Source organism: Notolepis coatsorum (genome assembly GCF_963971535.1).
Source record: "Notolepis coatsorum genome assembly, chromosome: 19".
NCBI classification, from domain to species: domain Eukaryota; kingdom Metazoa; phylum Chordata; class Actinopteri; order Aulopiformes; family Paralepididae; genus Notolepis; species Notolepis coatsorum.
In genome coordinates this window covers 29,109,578-29,130,451 of record NC_140183.1, presented here as the reverse complement: position 1 = coordinate 29,130,451, position 20,874 = coordinate 29,109,578, and the positions used below count along the sequence as shown (strand labels likewise).

The 20,874-nt window shown below is 43.3% G+C and overlaps 2 protein-coding genes across 3 annotated transcripts in view; one reads left to right on the top strand and one right to left on the bottom strand.

The window, feature by feature from the left end:
* Window positions 1-20,874, bottom strand: part of slc4a7 (solute carrier family 4 member 7) — a 225,499-nt gene that overhangs the window by 47,489 nt on the left and 157,136 nt on the right. For both annotated transcript variants that reach the window (XM_084336015.1, XM_084336016.1), the window contains exon 13: window positions 17,469-17,602. In XM_084336015.1, the coding sequence (XP_084192141.1) occupies window positions 17,469-17,602 (134 nt within the window). The remainder of the gene's footprint in view (window positions 1-17,468; window positions 17,603-20,874) is intronic.
* LOC311245884 (complement C1q tumor necrosis factor-related protein 4-like) lies at window positions 1,936-11,763 on the top strand (the record flags this gene model as incomplete). Its single annotated transcript, XM_084335911.1, has 8 exons — window positions 1,936-2,077; window positions 2,708-2,758; window positions 3,761-3,886; window positions 5,796-6,075; window positions 6,570-6,673; window positions 7,749-7,799; window positions 8,604-8,732; window positions 11,480-11,763. 8 exons carry the CDS (start codon window positions 1,936-1,938, stop codon window positions 11,761-11,763), a joined length of 1,167 nt encoding a protein of 388 aa, XP_084192037.1.

Sequence of the window (20,874 nt, the reverse complement as noted above, 5' to 3'; positions counted from 1 at the left end):
CTTCTTGTCTAACTCCAGGGAAGATGTTAAATAAGCTAATTTCCCAAAATGTTGGAGTTCCCCTTTAAAGAAGGTTTTACACATGCAAAATAATTTAAAAAAAATCTATATTTATCGATAATTTTGTCCCAATTTATCGATTCTTCCAAATGGCATATAGTCTCAGCCTTACATCGTACCACTCTCTGACATTATAAATATCTGTGAATATTACAGACGCTTAGTCTGACTCTGCGCAGGGTCAGACATATTTGTATCTCCGTTGAATAAAGTCACGTATAATAAAGTGTTGAGTTTTCTCCAACACTACTGTAGCTTAGTACAAATGAATGGAAGCGGATACGGACCACTACCCTAGCTGAAAACTCTGGGAGAGGTGTTTTTGGCCAACAGCTAGCTGGTCCGTATCCGCTTCCATTAATTTGTGCTAAGCTAGGCTAGCTTGCAGCCGTAACTTTCTACTGAACACACAGAGAGCAAGCAAGCGAACATACTCTACTGAAACTCATTAGCTTCACTGTCCATCCAATTACAACAACTTGCACATTAGCTTCAGTCATCAGCTTCAACAGCTGCCTGCCTACATTAGCATGTAACCTCTCAACCAGCAATCACAAATCTCCATCAGGTCAGCAGCAAGGCACACAGCATGAGTTTCACTTTCAGTATAGCGATTCTGCCTTCAAAATAAAAGCGTGAGGAAGTTTGATTTGCCGCATTCCCCCTCCCCCCAAATACCTATGTTATTTTGAATAGTTGAATTCTCTAGAGTCAATCCGCTTGACAGACTCTGCATGCACACAACCAGAGCCATTTGGCTATGATACACACCAGGCCAGGTGCACACACACATGGATGACAGCTTGTCATGATCAAATCGTTGGACTTAAGTATAACTTAATAATAGTACAATATACAGTTAGTACTAGGGCTGTCTTAAATACTTCGAAGCTTCGTTCGATGGGCATGGGATTCGAATATGAAAATAAAATGTGATTATAAAAAAATATATATATATGATTTTTTTTGTAAATATTTTTTTTTAAATCAACTCTGCCTCTCTTTGTTAATTACAACAAGCAATGCTGTTTCTTACAAGCAATGCTGTTTGTTATTTAAGATGAGGTCGGACTCGGCACCGACAGATTTGTGTTCATTGTGCTGCTTTTATAAAGCCTCAAATGACGGCTTACAATATTTCATGAAAGCAAAGTGTTTCGTTTGTCTAAGATTTAAAAAGGTTTAAACTTTACAGCACTGACAAAGTTGAAAAAAAAATAAAAATAAAAAATAAACATTTTAATTTACTTTTTTTTTTATTTCGAAGCTTCGAATTTAAATCGACTCTCGGCCCCGAAGCTTCGAATTCCAACAAAAAAATTCGAAGGTCAGCCCTACTTAGTACAATATACAGTTATAATAGTATAACTGTATATTGTATAGTATAGTATTGTATAGTAGTGTACATAAGACCCAGTGCCTCATTCGTAGCTTAACACTGTATTGCACTATCGCAGGACCTTAGCATGTCTTTTACCATGCATTTTAAAAACTTTTATGTACATTATACCGGTTATGTCTTATTACTCTTATTATTGCACAATCGCTGTGGGCATGACCACCCGCATTTCACTGTATGGTATGCCGTGACAAATAAAACTCTTGACTTGACACGTTAGACCCATGGAACATACGCATGCTAACTCTCTATTGGGTCTGAAAGCAGCACACTGAGAAAGAAACCCATCCCATGGGTCCATGGTGGGACTATGACCTACATGGGCCTCCTACATCAATACGCGTCAACAAAAGCAACCAATGACAGTCTACTTTTGTTTGGTAAGGCTTAAGCACATAAGAGGATTCACTACTAAGACCCACTTGCAGCTTCAAACCCAGCTGGTCAGACAAGCCTAGACGAACTGACAAGAGACCATGGCATCAAGTCTCCTCTTCCTTCCACTGCTGGCCTGGACCTGCCTGGCTCTGCCTCCCAGGGGCGACATGGACACCCAAAGTCTGGCTGAGCTGAAGAAGCTTCAAGAAGCCATGGAAGAACTGAAGTCAGAGAGGTTCGGTAAGACAACAGCCAGGCCCACATTTTAGTTATTCGGCAGGATTGGACAAATTGGGTTGCCCAGGTTGTTAGGGTTGCCAAGCACAAAATATCATGAAACGAAACAACAGGGGAGGTTTGACTGGAGCACACAGACAGTTTAGGCCACTATTTATGGTGCGTAACACAAACTGTCTGCATGCTCCAATACTAGAGCTCAAGTTCTGGAATCACATAGTAGCCAACATGAGGTTCAAGGACCATACCAGTCTTATTTTTTTTTTTTTTTTTTTTACATGTTACAAGTCATTCATGTCTTTATTTTCTAAATAGTTTACAGTTACCTAAAAACATGGTTATTTTCTACAAATTCGCCACTGCCTTAGCTTCCATTGTATCTGAAAATGTGTCTTAAGATGTAAGATGTAAAAATACTTTATTTTTACAGTCCAATAAATGCATATTGTTTCAAGTTACTGAGTAATCATGTTAAATAATTGTGATCTCAATATTGACCACAATAATAGTGATTCTGATTTTTGCCATAATCGAGCAGCCTTAGTTTATACTAAAATGTTATAACTAAACAGTAACTTGGCGGATGATGGAAAGTGTGTCCTGACATATATGATTCTCTTATCATGCTCACAGCTATGAGAGGGAGGCTGGATGAGGCAGAACAAGAACTGAAGGCAATGAAAGGTAAGAACTATATCTTTGACTATAGATGGAGAGAGGCACTGCAGTGCACCTGAAACACCAATCATAACTACCAACCTCAACCTATAGGACTAGTCCCCCATATGTAAGGGATAATGTATCCCTCATACAATGTATGTATGTGACGAGGTCATTGTCGCAAAATAATTGACCGACAGAGTTTAAAATACCGAGCCGCCTCGGCGAGGCCAATTATTTTGCGATGATGACCGAGTATAGCTATACATTATCCTGCTTATTACATGGCTAACTTACTAACAATATACCGAATTCATTTGACAAATCGCAGTTGTTCTGTGGCTCTGTCAGCCCAAATAAAGTGATTATTATTATCGCGGGCAGCCCGGCAGGTGTGTCTGATTGGCTGCACTGAAACAGTGTGTGTCAGTGGGGCTTGATTACTCCAGCTGCGAAAAACAATAATCACCGGTGGTTATCGAAAAATAATTCACCGCTGTCGGGGGCTATTGACCAATCACAAGCAAGCATTTCGGCGAATGTGAAAACGCCATGTAATAAAACACTGTATAAACCGCATATATATATATATATGCATATATTTCAGTTTATGTACACACATATATATATATATCCCATACCTACTCGTATTAGTTATACCACTGGCCTGTATGGGTTACTACCATAATGTATTATTTATACTTGCATCACTGTACATAATAATACTGTACATACATCACAATAGCATATTTACTCAGTAGCCTTATATATATTCCATATAATCACTTGTTACACTGTATATTGTTAATGCCCTTCACCGTTACTGCACTGTGGTTACTGACTGTAGCTGCAAACTTATTTTTGTTGTACTGTACCGGTGCTGTATGATGACGATACATTTTAATCTAAACTAATCGAAAAAACTAAATTGGGAGCGCTGTATCGCATTGACAGAGTATACAGTACATTCAGCAAACGAAGACAAATCCTTAGCATTAAATGCCGTTTTCTGTGTCTCACACACAGACAGAAAGGTAGCGTTTACTGCCTCGCTGGGAGGGAACGGCCTGGTAAAAACGACAAGTGGCCGCATGGACCTCATCTATAAGGACGTCCTGACCAACATCGGCGAGGCATACAACTCAGAGACGGGTAAATGGATTCATGTACTATTCACACACAAGCATGACTCAATACCTCAATATAGCTTTTGATCTTCAATGGGAGGAAATCACAGGTGGAACCTCATTCCCCAGGTCTATAGAGAACAGTACGAGAGAAAGGATCCCCAAAAATTGTGCATCACGTGTTCTTCCAGCATGGGCACAAGGACGAGCAAGCATACCACGAGCACGGGCGTGATGGAGAATACAAAGAGAGTGCACTGGAGGGCGTGTAAACATGCCCTTGTGCTTCAGTCCGATTGGTCTATACAATCTCCCTCAATCTTACAAGCTAACTAACCTCGTTCCTAGTTTTATCTCCTCCGTGAGATAAAGCCTGGTAAAGAACTACTGCCGAAAGTGTGTAGGGGTAGAATTTCCGGTGTATGTACTTCCCCTGGAGCGGCACGGTGGTGTAGTGGTTAACACTGTCGCCTCACAGCAAGAAGGTCCAGGGTTCGATTCCCGCTTGGGGACCAGGTTTCCATGATGCCAGGTACTCAGGTGGGGTATCTCCCAGGCCTTTCTGTGTGGAGTTTGCATGTTCTCCCCGTGCTCGCAAGGGTTTCCCCCCCGATAAGATAAACCCAATGGAAAAACATGCACAACAACAGATCGCTAACGCTGTGGTGTCCTTGACGAAGACGGACAGGAGCACTTGGATTGGTCCCCGGGGCGCGGCTCACGTTGACGCCCTATCTGCTCCCGGCTGCCCATGGGGGGAAGGACGACGGGATGGGTCAAGCGCAGAGACTCAATCGCATCGGCGACTGAGGAAAGACAATGCATGTGTGTGTGCGTGTATCCCGGTGTGCGTGTGCCGCTCCAATTGCATGTCCAGTTCGTTGCATGCCGAATAAAGACCCCCCTAAAGAGGTCCTGCATTATTATTATATTATTATTGCCTCCAAAACTGACCAAACTTTTCCCGAATCCTGTCGGCAAACAAGCTAGAACGTCCCGGTCATGTAGTAAATTCTTCAGGCAAAGCCGTTGCAGTAGCTTAAATGAGGAAATATTGTGCACTTCACACGTTTCTTTTTTTTTGATCCACTTTTTCTCCCATTTTTCTATATTTTCTCCCATCCCAATTTTCGTATCATCCAATTCAACCCTCCCCTGTCACAAACGCCGTTTCTTGCCTCCCACAAGCCGGCTGCAATGTGGACTAAGTCATACATAGCACAAGTCCCCTCCGGTACTTGAGGTAACAGCAGTCGCATCTTTTCACCTGCGCAGCTCGATCTCTCAGTGTCGAGGAGTAACGCGTGGGAGGCTCACGCTGCCCCCGACACTTCCTGATTCTACTGCGCAGGCGCACCAACCGACTTGTAGGAGTCGCTTGTTCACAACGCCCGATCCCCACCCTTCAGTTTCCCTCCCCGTAATACGGCCAATGTGTATTACTGCGGACGACCAGCTAAACTGAAAACAATGTGGAGAGCTGGATTCGAACACGCGAATCCTAGCGTCTCCACACTGGTGGCGAGTGCCTTGCCCACTACACCACCTAGCCGCCCTGCACTTCACACGTTTCTATAATTGTTTTGTCGAAACCGGAAAACCTGTAGCCTGTACTTCCGTTTACACACTTTAGGAGGCATATCTTTACCAGCCTACAAGCTAACTGACTCAAAGGAGGTCAGATTTGTTGCAGCTTTGCCAACCCGAAACTTAACACATATTTAGGATGTAAACATTGCAAAAGCAAAGAAAACTGCAAAAATTTACTTTGTAACATTACATTGTTACATGACGTAGGAAATAATATTGATATATTCAGATCATACAACAACAACAAACCCCTGGGTGGAAGTGTGAATATAAACAAAAGCAAGTTGTTTACATGAAACACGTGGGTGGATACCTTTAATCAATAAGTAACCCCCCCCCCCCAGGTGAATTCACAGCACCGGTGCGTGGCGCCTATTACATACGCTTCACGGCGAACGCTCCCACCGGCTTCACCATGAGCTCCGCGCTCTACAAGAACGACGCAGAGCTCCAGCTGATCGTCCACGAGCAGCCATCCGGTGAGGGCAGCGACACGGCATCCAACGGCGCCGCCCTGCTGCTGGAGAAGGGTGACACACTGAAGATGAAGCTGTGGCACAACACCCACATCTGGGACAACAGCAACCATCACAGCACCTTCAGCGGATTCCTGCTCTTCCCCATGTAAGTGGAACTCCTTGTTTCGGCACTCCGCTTTCCCAACAATGAAGCTCTTTCTGAATGCATCAACAGCATCAACCAGCTCCGTTACTAAAATGGCCAATCGGTGCCCAACGCCGAATGTTGGGAGTCGAGGACTCGAGTCTGTCCAGTTGTACCGTAGTTGTCAAAGGTCAGGGAAAAGCCCAGTCATGTGCCACTAAACTGGATATGTTTTGAGTCCATTATGGAAAGCAAGTAAGCTGGCTAGCTTCTACCCAGGGCTGACCGACTGCCGGTGCCATTACCAAAATGGCCAATAGGTGTCAGGCAGTGAACTCCCACTACGCCGACCCACAACTCCTACAGACATTATCAGTTTGCTTTTATCGTTCTATGTATATTGTTTGATTCTGTCTGTTCTATACCTCAGTTTCAATGTATATTAATTGTGTCATTGTGTCTGTTCTACATATATGTAATGTATATTGTATGATTTTGACTGTTCTATCAAACAGGGATGCAGAGGAAGAGGCTGCGGCAGCTGAAGACATGACCGACACTCGAGCTGTGCTGAAGAAGCTTCAATACACCATGACCCAACTCCAAAACCAGAACATGGGTAAGATGTGTCCAGATCAGTTCCTGGGAAGCATAGATAAACTCTATTCCTTTGCAAAACTATTATAATTGTATTTATTTGAGTTTTTTTCCCTTTTCACTTTTTCTCTCATCCCCCAAATGTATTGATATGCCACTTCTCTCCTGGTCGTTGCACTGTCCTGTCATTCTGGGGAGGGTGTAGACTACCACATGCCTCCTCCGTCAGTCTGGGGAGGGTATAGACTACCACAGCCCTCCTCCTATACATGTGTAGTCACCAGCTACTTAATTTTACCTGACAGCTTCAGTTTCACCTGGAGAGCGTAACGCATGCAGACAGAGGTCCATCTCATCCAGATCCCCTCCATGCCGAACACTGTTGCTATGACCAGGACTCATACCCCCACTGGCTTTAGGGACGATTGACCAAGCCAGAAGTACTGCTGCCAAGAATTTAACTATAGTCTCTGCGGTGGTAGGAATTTAACCTGGGTCTCTGCGGTGGTAGGAATTTAACCTGGGTATCTGCGGTGGTAGGAATTTAACCTGGGTCTCTGCGGTGGTAGGAATTTAACCTGGGTCTCTGCGGTGGTAGGAATTTAACCTGGGTCTCTGCGGTGGTAGGAATTTAACCTGGGTCTCTGCGGTGGTAGGCAAGTGCTTAGACCTCTAAACCACCCAGCTGCTACCATTAAAATTGATTTTGTCCAAAAAACGATGTGAGAATGAGTTGACATGTGCATTTTTCTTAATACCTTGGGTTCTCATAGCGCGGCCCAGGGTCCCCCAGGGGGCTCCCGAGCAAAAGGGGGAACAGCTTAAATTCACTAATATTTGATTATCTCCAGGTTAACACAATAAGAGAATGAATAAGAATGTTCTGGTCATAGGCTTCACTCTCTCTTTTGTTATCTCCTCACCTACATAGTGACAGTTATGGGAATCCAACAAGTAACATCTGCGCTGGGAATCAAAATCTTATCAAATGGTGTCCATGGCCTATTATTTATCAATGTGGGGCTCCTTTACATGCAAAATGTTTGAGAACCACTGCTCTAATACATGTGTTTATACACCTCTCCCCATGCTTGTAGATATGAAACAAAGATTGGACGCTGCAGATAACAACCTGAAGGCATACAAGGGTTAGTCTCTCTCGCTTTTTTTTTTTTTTTATTATTTATTTTTTTATATATCTTTTTCCCCCCTTCTTTTTCCATTTTTTTCTCCCATCCCAATGTTAGTCATTATGCCAATTCCCAATCCCCTTCCTGGTCGTTGTGCACTCTACCCCCTACCGTCGGTCTCGGAGGGCGGAGACTATCACATGCTTCCTCCGACACGTGTAGCCAGCCCACCACTTCTTTTCACCTGGCAGTGCGGACTCTCACTGGGAGAGTGTAACGTGTGGAAGGTCACACTACCTCTCCTAGATCCTTCCCTTGCTGTGCAGGCGCCCCGACCGAACTGTAGGAGTCTCTGTTTACAACGACCAGGACCCACCCACGCCGGCTTCCCACCCGCTAACACTGCTGCCAATTGTGTTAGTATGGACGGTCGGCCAAGCCGGATTCGACCCCACTGGCTCTGTGGTGGTAGGCAGACACTTAGTCCGCTGCGCTACCCGACCGCCCTCAGTCTTTCTCTCTTTCATTGTGATACACATTAGTTTACAAGTTTTGGATAAAAAAAAGTGATAATACCACTGCACATACATAGACTGCCGACACATTAAAAAAGAAAAACAATTTAATGACTTAGGTCTTTGTGGAATGTAATCCGACTTTTAAAACCAGTGACTAATCTATTGTTAGATGCATTGCAAACTATAACGTAGATTCAACACATTAACACAATTCCTTAGTACTGAATGTAATTTTGAACTGTTTAGCCATTGAGGTGAATAACATTCCTTTCCCTTTTTTAAAAACATTTTGTCTCACATACAGACACACCAAAAGTGGCGTTTGCAGCCTCGCTGGGAGGGAACGGCCTGGTAAAAACAACCAGCGGCATGATGGACCTCATCTACAAGGACGTCCTGACCAACATCGGCGAGGCGTACAACTCGCAGACAGGTACATGGATTCACGTCCTACTCACACACAAGCATTGGTTTATAAAACCACAATATTAATAATAATAATAATAATAATAATAATAATAATAATAATAATAATAATAATAATAATAATAATAATAATAAAATCAATCACCATAAATTACTTAAAACTTAAAAAATACCTGATTACTTTACTGTACTATTACTCAGACATGATTGAAGGGGAAAGGGCATTATACATTATGGACTCAAGCTCAATTAATAATACTATTTAAATAACAAATCAGAAAACTGGAATTAATTATTACTTTACTTTCACATTCTATGGATTTTGGACACAAAATTACAGATTACAGTACTCAGTTTTAGTATTCCAGTGGATTCCGTTAACCATTACACTTTTAAGCAGGTACTCAGTAATCTAATTTTTAAAGTAACCTTTCAAACCTTATATCATGGCACTTTAAGTATCAGGAGTATCAAAGTACACAACACATACAGGTCAACAAGTCAAACTTGTCAAACAATTGCTGGTTACCAGATGCATCTGCTCCTCAATCTACAGTAGCACCAAAGAGCTTAGAGCAGTGGTTCTCAAACTTTTTACACCAAGTACCACCTGAGAACGTAGCTGGCTCTCCAAGTACCACCATATGACCGGCGTTAAAATACAGTCTATTCAGCTATGCACAGTTCACGCAGGAGGCAAATGTATTCCTAATACCATTATTTATTGTTAACTTTTGTCAGACACAGCCACAATGTACAAAGGGATAGCACTAGAACTAGCAAACGCTTCCACACAACTCATACAATGCAAGGGGCATTGAGAACATAACTAACATTCTCACGTAGCAAGTGAGAAAATTAAGAACTGTATTTCAGCAAATGTACTTAATTCTCTCTCTATCTCTCTCTCACTCTCTCTCTCTCTCTCACACACAGCAAGCAATTGTCCGTCATTCTCTCTCACACTCAAACACACACACACACACACACACACACACACTTATTTTGTTACAAAAACTTAATTTCCTGCATTCTGGTGCAGGGATTTTTGAATTTTTACCATTTAAATGCCAGTGTTTGTGATGGGCATCACAAATTATTGTAAAAAAGAAAAGAAAACACATATTCAATACATTTTTGAATGTTTACCCTTTAAATGCCAGTTTGTGTGATGGCATCACAAATTATTGTTAAAAAAAACACACAAAAAGTAAAATATTTACAATATATCAAATGCAAAGTACATTTTTCTGGGGGGGATTATTACAGGCTAGGCATGTGTCAATGATTAGCAGCAACACATATTTTGATGGATTTTTTGTAATGTCAGATTTTTTTTTTTTTTTATCTTTCTTCCCCTCCTTTTTCCCGATTTTTTTCCCATCCCACCCTTCCTGGTTGTTGCGTACTTTCCCCTACTGTTGGTCCGGGAGACCGGAGACTGTCACATGCTTTCCTCCGACGCATGTGCAGCCTGGGGCAGGCCAACCTGGCCGCGCAGGTTCTCACCGGGGAGAGTGTAGCGTGTGGGAGGCCACACTATCTCTCCTCAGATCCAACCCTCGCTGAGCAGGCGCCCCGAACTGTAGGGGTCGCTGTCCACAACGCCCAGGACCCACCCTTCAGCTTCCCACCCCCTGATACAGCCAATTGTATCAGCGTGAGAGGACAGCCAAGCTGATAGCAACGCCGGGGGCTGGATTCGAACAGGCGAATCCTAGTGTCTCCCGGTGTTGGTGACGAACGTAATCTCCGTGCGCCACCTGCGTAATGTCAGATTTAACACCAACTCTTTTCAGAAAAGTGGGAGTATTTCATTTTTTATCTGACATTACAAGAAATCTAAAAATAAATGGTTATGATCAGGGCTGAAGTTGAATTAAAGATGTATGACTGTTTAGACTGCATTACTCTCTGTCACAGTGATCTCCTGGTTGTTCCCCACTTAGATTATCTAACTATTGCGCTGGCGCAACCAGAAACACTGGCCTGGCCTGCTTCTAAGTTCAGTGGCCTGACTGCAAAAAAAAAAAAAAAAAAAAAAAAAAAAAGCTTTTTTGGTAATGTTTTCAAGTACCACCAGCAGTACCACCAAGTACCACTAGTGGTATGCGTACCACAGTTTGAGAACCACTGGCTTAGAGTATAGGAAGAGGGCAATCAGCAGGGGAAATGAATGGGATGTGATGTCCTCGCTGAAAACTCACACCACACCATTCGTGTCATATATGCGTAGTGTACCTACAAGTATGTGGACTAGCAATCAACTGCTTAAATATCAGGAATGTCAATTTCAATATTGAAATCTTCAATCTTCTCATTTGATGTAAAAACTAGCCAAATAGCAGGCCTAGCTTTCAAATAAGGTGAAATAAATCATCAGCATGCACCCAAAATATAACAAAAATCCGTTCTTAAATAGATCCGCTGAATGACATTGAGTTTAAAATGCCAATATGTGGCATGCCAAAGACCCTAAACATTGCAAAGTTGTTCCTCAATCAAATACAGTAAGCCTCCTCTACTTTTACTGGTATCAAACATTTTACATCTCATTCCATTCATTTTGGAGCTCTCAAGTCTGCATATTTTTCCAGAGCTGATGACGGAAGAAGCCAGGGACACCCACTGTCTCCTTTCCTAATTTTGTCTCAGTTATAACTACTGTGAACTGTGAATGTTAATCAACAAGTAATGTTCCCATATTCTTTGGTGTGTATTGACACTACTTAATAGCATGATACCCCCCCCTAGGTGAATTCACAGCACCGGTGCGTGGCGTCTATTACGTCCGCTTCACGGCGAACGCTCCCACCGATTTCACCATGAGCTCCGTGCTCTACAAGAACAACGCAGAGCTCCAGCTGATCGTCCACGAGCAGCCCTCCGGTGAGGGCAGCGACACGGCCTCCAACGGCGCCGCCCTGCTGCTGGAGAAGGGTGACACACTGAAGATGAAGCTGTGGCACAACACCCACATCTGGGACAACAGCAACCATCACAGCACCTTCAGCGGATTCCTGCTCTTCCCCATGTGAGAAGAGATTGCGAGGGGGAAGGGGTAGCCAGAGGGAGATGTTGGCAGGGCGCAAACATTCAGCCACTAGATGTCGCACTAGAGCACCAGCATGTTGTTTATCCAATCAGGTGCATTCCACATGGGGAAGTGGGGAGTAGGGAGGGGTTAATACACGCCTCACAATAGCCCTGGTAGAGTTATATATCATACCTCACAATAGCCCTAGTAGAGTTATAGATCATACCTCATTAAAGAAGACTTACTGTGTTTGTAAACTGTGTTTTGTTATTTTGAATATTGCCATTTCATGTTATGATGTATATTAAACAAAACCACTAACGACAATGTTGCCCTCAAATGTCTGCAACATTTATTTTTTGTTTAGCATTGTATGCAAAACTCTGACTAAATAATAGAGGCCTTGCAAGGAAAGTACGTTCATTCTCTTTCTTCCAACATGAGATCCAGTCATAAGACATTTCTGTTGAGATATTTCTCACATAGCAACCATTGTTTTGCACATTTGCACACAATTGCTGTTTCTTCCAACATGGAGGACAAATGAGCATTCTAAACATTCCATGAAAGGCCTCTATTACGTTAACACTTTAACTGCCGGAAGACGCTTTCAGGCGTCCTTCCCCGCCATGCTCAAGTTGCCGAAGACGCCGTAACTCGTCTTTGATATCAATATTTCAAAAATCTGTGATCGGAATCATATTTCCTTTCCGGGGCCCTGAGACACAAGTGTGATCTCCTCTCAATCCTCTAGCGGTTCAAGACCGCCATCTGGTGGCCGATCGGCATATCGAAAAAAACTGATGTTACCTTTAACCCGGTAGGACTCACTCCATATGGGGTCCGGGCACTCGCTAGTGTTAGAGAGACTCAGTCTTCACACAGTGAACATCGATCGCTGCAAATAACTCGAAAAAACAACATGATTTGGACGTATATATTATTATACAACCTGGAAATGTCTGTTCCACGCTCATCGCCCAACGGCGCGAGGAAGATACGGTAAGATTCAGCGTTATTTTTCAATGTGTATTTTAAAAGAATTTAAAAGGTTATAGCCCTGCAAAGAAGGGGAACTTCTACATAGACAAATAGAGCTGGCAACCTATGGTATATCATGAATTTAGCCTTAGGCAATCAAAGTGTTAATAATGTTTTATTCATTTTGTTCATATAATCTATATCCACGTACAAAGACTTCAGTGTAAATGTGATTTAAAGGATTTAAAATCGGGTAAATGTGATTTAAAGCACACAAACACATATAGATCTTACACATAGACTACATAAACCTGCAAGCCCCCGTGCAGCTCATGCACATTAAGTGTTGAATTCAATTGGGAAGAGAGTACTGCTGTAAGTATAATGGTAAATTATTTCTACAAGTTAATACTAATATATACAGTATTAACAGTGGAGTGAATAAATAAATCATGTGTTGTAGAATGAAGCGACAAGGCTTAAGATGAACTTGCAGGGTTCCCACTCTTTTTGAGAAATAATTTTCCAGGACTTTTCAAGGACATTTCCAGTAGCTTTTTCTAGAGAATCCAGTACAGTACTTGCTCACAAATGGTCATATAATTTACCGGTAGGCCTAGTATTGACACATTTAACCCCAGTTGTATCCCTCCTTTTTGTCTCACGTTCATTACAGGTGACCGTTACATCCCATCACAGAATGTACACTTTGTAGTCATTACGGTTCGGATTTTAAAGCACTTTAAAACAAGAGGAGAATCAGCATGAGTTTGTCAAATGCCATAGACCACTGCACTTCTGCATTGAGCTCATGGGAGAGAGAACGGGGGGAGAAAATGAATGAATGTGGATGAGAGCCTTGACATTAAATGGTTGTAGCTATGGCTGTGGGGGTGCTGGTGACATGATCCAATATAATTGTATACGCCTGCCTGAGTCTCCTGAACACGTAGAGACCAATCCCAAGTTGATTGGCACTTTCTCTGCCAAACTATAGTCACTTTTCCACACCTACTTCCCAAACTCTGTATGCGCAGATTGCCCACGGAGTCTCTGGATTGTCCAGAGATCTAGGTTTATCAATCTGGCATGCAGAGTTTGGGGAGTAGGTGCGAAAAAGTTACTATACCTGTATATAATTATATATATATATAACTGTACTATATAACTGTTTTCCAAGTTGTCCAGGACGAGTGTGAACCCTGGCTTGGCAACAGATGGCGCCACAGCACCACTACTATGCATAATACTGCACTGGATAAAAGATGCACTCATTTTAGTTTACTATTCATTATAGATGTCACTTTTTTAGAATTATTCTATCTTACATCATCATTATTCATGGATAGCCAAAATATAAACTTGATTAATTGCCCAGCCCTACTAGGGGTGTGGACATTTCTCCATTCTAAGATGCATCGCGATGCGGACATGGGCGATTCAGCATCGATGCAGTGACAGAACATAATCGATTATTAAAATAAATTTCTTTTAAAATAAAATGTACTCTCTTGCTAGCTTTTATGTTAGTTTACAATGTATCGCTTTGGGATTTGCTCCACAACTATAAAGCGCCCTACAAATCAAATATATAATTATTATTATCGTATTATTACATTTACATTTAGTCATTTAGCTGATGCTTTTATCCAAAGTGACTTACAAGTTCTGTACGACAAGTCATCAGGAAGGGCACAAATCTATCAGCTGAGTAACAATGTTCATCAAAGTGTTGAGTGCTACAGTGTAGGTTAGTATATTAGGACAATGCATGATAATAAGCTTAGTTAGGGTTAGATTTTTTTTGTTTGTATTTTATTTTTTTATAATTTTTTAAACAAACACATAAACAAACATGACAACACAAGATAAGATATACAAGCATTAATTAACAGTGCACATCCAATGAAATCACCATTTAGTTAAATGTCTTATACAGGATATACCCCTAATACCTGCTATCTAATACCCTACACACATATGCTCTAGCTCGTACCCCCCCCTCCCAGACCCCCCATTGGATAATCCATCCATTATCACTCGCTCCTAACCAGACACTACCATTATATGCTAGCTTTTATTCTCTCCACCACTTCTAACCACATTGTCATTTTGGATTCATTGAGACCCAAAATTCTTGCTGTAGATATTTCTTGATAAATCACATCGAGATATGTGCATCAGCCAATGCCCGCAGTGCAATACTCCAATTCAGCCATTGGGTGGGACGGTCACGTGACCCAAATCACGTGACCCAAATCAGCCAATGGAAGCGAGGGGCCTCAGCCTGCTGCGGTGGTTCTGTGGTTCTACAGCTGGATACCCGGATGTTGGTTTTTTACATCGAATTCCATACACCGCAATTATGCATTGAATTTTTGACATAGAATTATATACACCGCAATTATGCATTGAATTTTTTTTTTGGCGTCGAATTGAATTTTATTATGCATTCGAATTGTTTTATTAACACTGCATTTTTATTTCGCATAGGTAAATTCGGAGCAAAGAAATTCAGATACATGATTTTCAAAGTATTTATTTACAATGCTATAAATTCGGTGTCTGAAACTATAAATGCGGTGTCTGAAATAATTCAGATACAAAAATGCGCTGTCTGAAAAAATTCAGATACATGTTTTCAAATTCAGATACATGTTTTCAAAGTTATTATTTTCAATGCTATAAATGCGGTGTCTGATTAAATTCAAATACTTCTGGCACTCATTTGCTTCCATACCTGTCCCATTAAATAAGACCATGTCCACACTGTTACCTGGACATGGTCTTATTTAATGGGACAGGTAAGATTCAAGATTCAATAAACCGCTTGAATCTTACCTGTCCCCTTAAATAAGACCATGTCCACACTGCTACCCATCTCATTCACTAAGGCTCGGTCCACACCGCTTACCTCAGCCGTGTGTGTGTGCCTGCTTTTCATTTCAGAGTGGTGGCAGCAGCACGTCATCCTAGAGATTCTGCGTCGGCAGTGTGGACCAGGCCTAACACAAACACAGCCATCATGCTGGCAGTGTGGACCAGGCCTAACACAAACACAGCCATCATGCTGGCAGTGTGGACCAGGCCTAACACAGACATCATGCTGGCAGTCTGGACCAGGCCTAACACAGACATCATGCTGGCAGTGTGGACCAGGCCTAACACAGACATCATGCTGGCAGTGTGGACCAGGCCTAACACAGACACAGCCATCATGCTGGCAGTGTGGACCAGGCCTAACACAGACACAGCCATCATGCTGGCAGTGTGGACCAGGCCTAACACAGACATCATGCTGGCAGTCTGGACCAGGCCTAACACAGACATCATGCTGGCAGTGTGGACCAGGCCTAACACAGACATCATGCTGGCAGTGTGGACCAGGCCTAACACAGACATCATGCTGGCAATCTGGACCAGGCCTAACACAGACATCATGCTGGCAGTGTGGACCAGGCCTAACACAGACATCATGCTGGCAGCGTAGACCAGGCCTAACACAGACACATCCATCAGGCTGGCAGTGTGGACCAGGCCTAACAGACATCTTGCAGTGTGGACCAGGCCTAACACAGACATCTTGCAGTGTGGACCAGGCCTAACACAGACATCTTGCAGTGTGGACCAGGCCTAACAGACATCTTGCTGGCAGTGTGGACCAGGCCTAACAGACATCTTGCTGGCAGTGTGGACCAGGCCTAACAGACATCTTGCAGTGTGGACCAGGCCTAACAGACATCTTGCAGTGTGGACCAGGCCTAACACAGACATCTTGCAGTGTGGACCAGGCCTAACACAGACATCTTGCAGTGTGGACCAGGCCTAACAGACATCTTGCTGGCAGTGTGGACCAGGCCTAACACAGACATCTTGCAGTGTGGACCAGGCCTAACACAGACATATTGCAGTGTGGACCAGGCCTAACACAGACATCTTGCAGTGTGGACCAGGCCTAACAGACATCTTGCTGGCAGTGTGGACCAGGCCTAACAGAGACATCTTGCAGTGTGGACCAGGCCTAACACAGACATCATGCTGGCAGTGTGGACCAGGCCTAACACAGACATCATGCTGGCAGTGTGGACCAGGCCTAACAGACATCATGCTGGCAGTGTGGACCATGCCTAACACAGACATCTTGCAGTGTGGACCAGGCCTAACACAGACACTAACACAGACACACAGTGCCCTCGCTCTTCCTTCACACCAGAGTTCTAGTCTATCTAGCTGTCCCTCTCATGTTCACCAACACTTTTCCATGACAATCACAAGATATAGTACAAGATATAGCGGCACAGTGGTGTAGTGGTTAACACTGTTGCCTCAGCTAGAAGTTCCAGGGTTCGACTCCCGCTTGGGGACCAGGTTTCCACGTTGCCAGGTGGGGTATCTCCCAGGCCTTTCTGTGTGGAGTTTGCATGTTCTCCCCGTGATTGCAAGGGTTCCCCCCCCCCCCCCCCCCCGATAAGAGAAACCCAATGGAAAAACATGCACAACAGATTGCTAACACTGTCACGTCCCTGACGAAGACGGACAGGAGCACTTGGATTGGTCCCTCTATTCCTATATTTCTTTTTCTAAGAATTAGTTTACATTTGGATGACCCATTTGATTAGTCTGATTAGTTAACAACATTCTACACCAAATAGTCGACTAAGAATGTCTTTAGTTGAAAGCGGCACTATTAGAAGGCCAGCCTGACTCCTAGTGGACTTGACTCACCTGCAGAACTTGAAGAGGATCTTCTCAAAGACCAGAACGGGACCGGTGCTGCCCAAGATAGTGAGCGGCTGGCCGGAAAACAGGGAGTAGGCCACACCAGTCATTGAAGCCCCGAACAGAGACTCTATTGCACTCTGAAAAAGACAAGAGAGAGAGAGGTGCAGATGTTAGGCAAGTAGATATAGACCTTTCACACATCAGAATCCATCTGCCCGAATAAGCTAGCCTAGCCTAGCTTTATTACAAATGAATGGAAGCGGAAATGGACCAGCTACCCTAGCTATTGGCCAAAAACACCTCTACTGGAGTGGTTCATATCCACTTCCATTCAATTGTGCTAAGCTAGGTTAGCTTGCAGACGGATAGCTTTTCAGATCAAAATAAAATTAGCCTTGCATTTAACAAACGCTTTGCTGTTGCCAGCCATCTATTAGAGTACACAGGGTAAATTAATTATTAGTTAAATGTGTGCATCCTATTAATTATGTTTCCCAGTTTGATTTTCATCCTTTCTCTCCTGGTGATGTTCTTGAGGCATTGCGGTCCATTGATCTCAGGTGCTCTACTGGCGAGGATGGTTTAGAAACTTTAGATGCTTTTCTTTCCTTGTGTTTGGAAATCGGTGATGTGATTCCTCTTCATAAGGGAGGTGATAGGTGATTTAAACTACCGCCCAATTTCCAAACTACAATGTTTAGCCAAAATCCTGGAATCCTTGGTAAACAATCAACTCAAGACTTTTCTGTCAAAAGGTTTTCTCGATATCCCCAAAGATAGACTATAGCAATTTGCATACCTCTACTATAAATGGTTCAAATATCGAAATGGTCACAGAAAATAAATATCTTGGAATCTGGATTGATGACAAATTCACATTTAAACACCACATCAGTAATCTTTCAGACAAATTGTGTCAAAGGTTTTTTTCTTTTTACAGAAACAAAGCCTGTTTCCATGTAGGAAAAGCATTGTTGAATCAACCTGCATGGCAGTTTTGGACTATGGGGATGTAACATACAGACATGCTGCAGCCTCCACACTCAGGCCTTTAGACTAGCGACAGCTACACCACTCACCACTGTGTTCTTTGTGATAAGGTTGGTTGGTCCTCTTTATCTGACAGACAAAATAATCATTGATATTTGTTTATTTATAAAGCCCTACTTGGTCAATTGCCACCATATCTCTCATCTATGCTACTCTGCTTTCTGTATTAGTGCAGCAGAATCATGGAATCTATTACAACATGACCTAGAACTAAGCACTCTTGTTTCTTTTGGACGTAAGGAAAAGGGAAGAAAATAGAGCACAGAGAAAATTCAACATCAGAAAACTAAGGGATCACCAGGTTAGGCAGGAAGCGGGGCTTACACTTAAAAACAGATTTCAAGTACTAGCAGAAACAGGATATGTTGAGGAACAGTGGGGAAGCTCTGCAAGAAGGCCCTCATTGACACTTGTGAACAGGTTTTTGGCTATAGGAAAGGTGAAAGAAAAGACTGGATTGCAGATGACACCTGGCAAGACAGAGGAAAGGAAGAAAATTAAAAACAAGTGCAATAGGGAACCAGATATGACAAAGAAAGAAAAATGGAGGCAAGAATACCAACAAAAGAGCAGGGTAGTGAAGAAGAAGACGAGAAGGGACAAGAGAAGATATGTTGACAACCTAGCATGTGAGGCAGAAGTAGCAGCCGGACAGAGGAACATGAAAGATCTTTACAGAATCACAAGACAACTAGTGGGGAAGAACAGGACCATTAGCCGACCAGTGAAGAATAAACAGGGACAACTCATCACACAGGAAGCCCAACAGCTGGACCGCTGGCAGGAACACTTCCAGGAACTCCTAAATAGACCTCCCCCAGAAATAACACCAGAGATCAGCAGTATCCCATCAGAAACATTGACGGTCAACTGTGGGAGGATATCTAAGGATGAAATAACCAGAGCCATCAAAAAGATGAAGGCTGGAAAAGCACCAGGAGTTGACAACATCCCGCCTGATATTCTGAAAGCTGATCCCAAATCAACCACAGAGGTTCTATACCACCTCCTCAACAAGATCTGGGATACAGAGGTAATCCCAATAGGGAAAACGGGCTTAATGGTCACCATTCCAAAAAGAGGAAACCTCAGTGAATGCAACAACTGGAGAGGCATAATGCTCCTGTCTGTCTCTAGCGAGTGGTTGTCTCGTAGTGCTGACCAAGGTGGTGGATGTCTCAGGTCTTGGCCAACATTGCAGTGACTGCTCTACGTGCACCACCGAGGCCATGGATCAGCTTCTTACAGTCTTCTGTCCGTGGTCCGTCAACGTGGTTTAGACGTGGAGTTCATTGCTGGGTTAAGTACTTCTATTCTATTCACATAATATGCTTACTACATATATCTATTGCTATGTCCGCCCATCACAATCACGCAAACTGTCTAACGCCTGTCCCGTCTGCCTGTCAGAGGCTGTCTCGGAGTGATGACCGGAGTGTTGGACGTCCCGTGATGATGACCGGGAGGATGCGACCCTCTCTGTGCCGCCCCTTTGCCTCAAATAGATCTGCTATCAGCTCCATCTTTAATCTTTCAAAATGTTCAGTTGCTATCGCATGCACTTATCTGTGTTTCACTACACATATGAGTGCATGCTTACCACCTGTTCGCCTGTTTTACTGCAACACTACTATCACCGATATCTAAGAAGGGAGATCCCCCCCGCGGTCGGGTGGCGTAGCGGAGATTGCGCTTGTCACCAATGCAAGAGGCTGCGGTCTCGACTCCCGGAGTCAGCATTGCCCTGCGGCTTGGGCCGGTCGTCATACTAACTCGTTTGGCTGAGTTAGGGGGAGGGAAGTTGTGGGTGGTAATCTGGCGTTGTGGACAGCGACGCCTACAGGTCAGGTCTGGGCGCCTGCTCAGCGAAAGGCAGGAAATGGTGAAGGCAGCGTGACCTCCCACGCGTTATGCTTCACCAATGAGAGTCCTCGCTGCCAGGTGATAAGAGAGCCACTGGCTGTCTCCACATGTGTCGGAGGAAGCATGTGGTGGACTTCAGGGTTCCCTTGTACCGACCAGTAGGAGGAACATGCGCACAACAACCAGGTAGGGGAGGGGGGGGAATTGGCATAACGACTAAATTGGGATGGGGAGAAAAATAGAAAATCAGGCGGAGAAAAAGAGGACAAAAAAATTTAAATAAAAAAGGGAGATCCCCCCTTGAATGGCCCTTCTAAGGTTTCTCTCCTCCACATTGCCTGTAGTGCATTTTTTCCTATTGCTAGGTTTTAGTGAGTTTTTCCTTCGCGTGGGGTATGTCTGGGAGTGTTGCATTTATTCTTTGGACTTTATGGTGTTTTTGTTTTGTTCTTGACTTATTGTGATGTTTCTTCTTGACTTGTTTAACACATTCTGG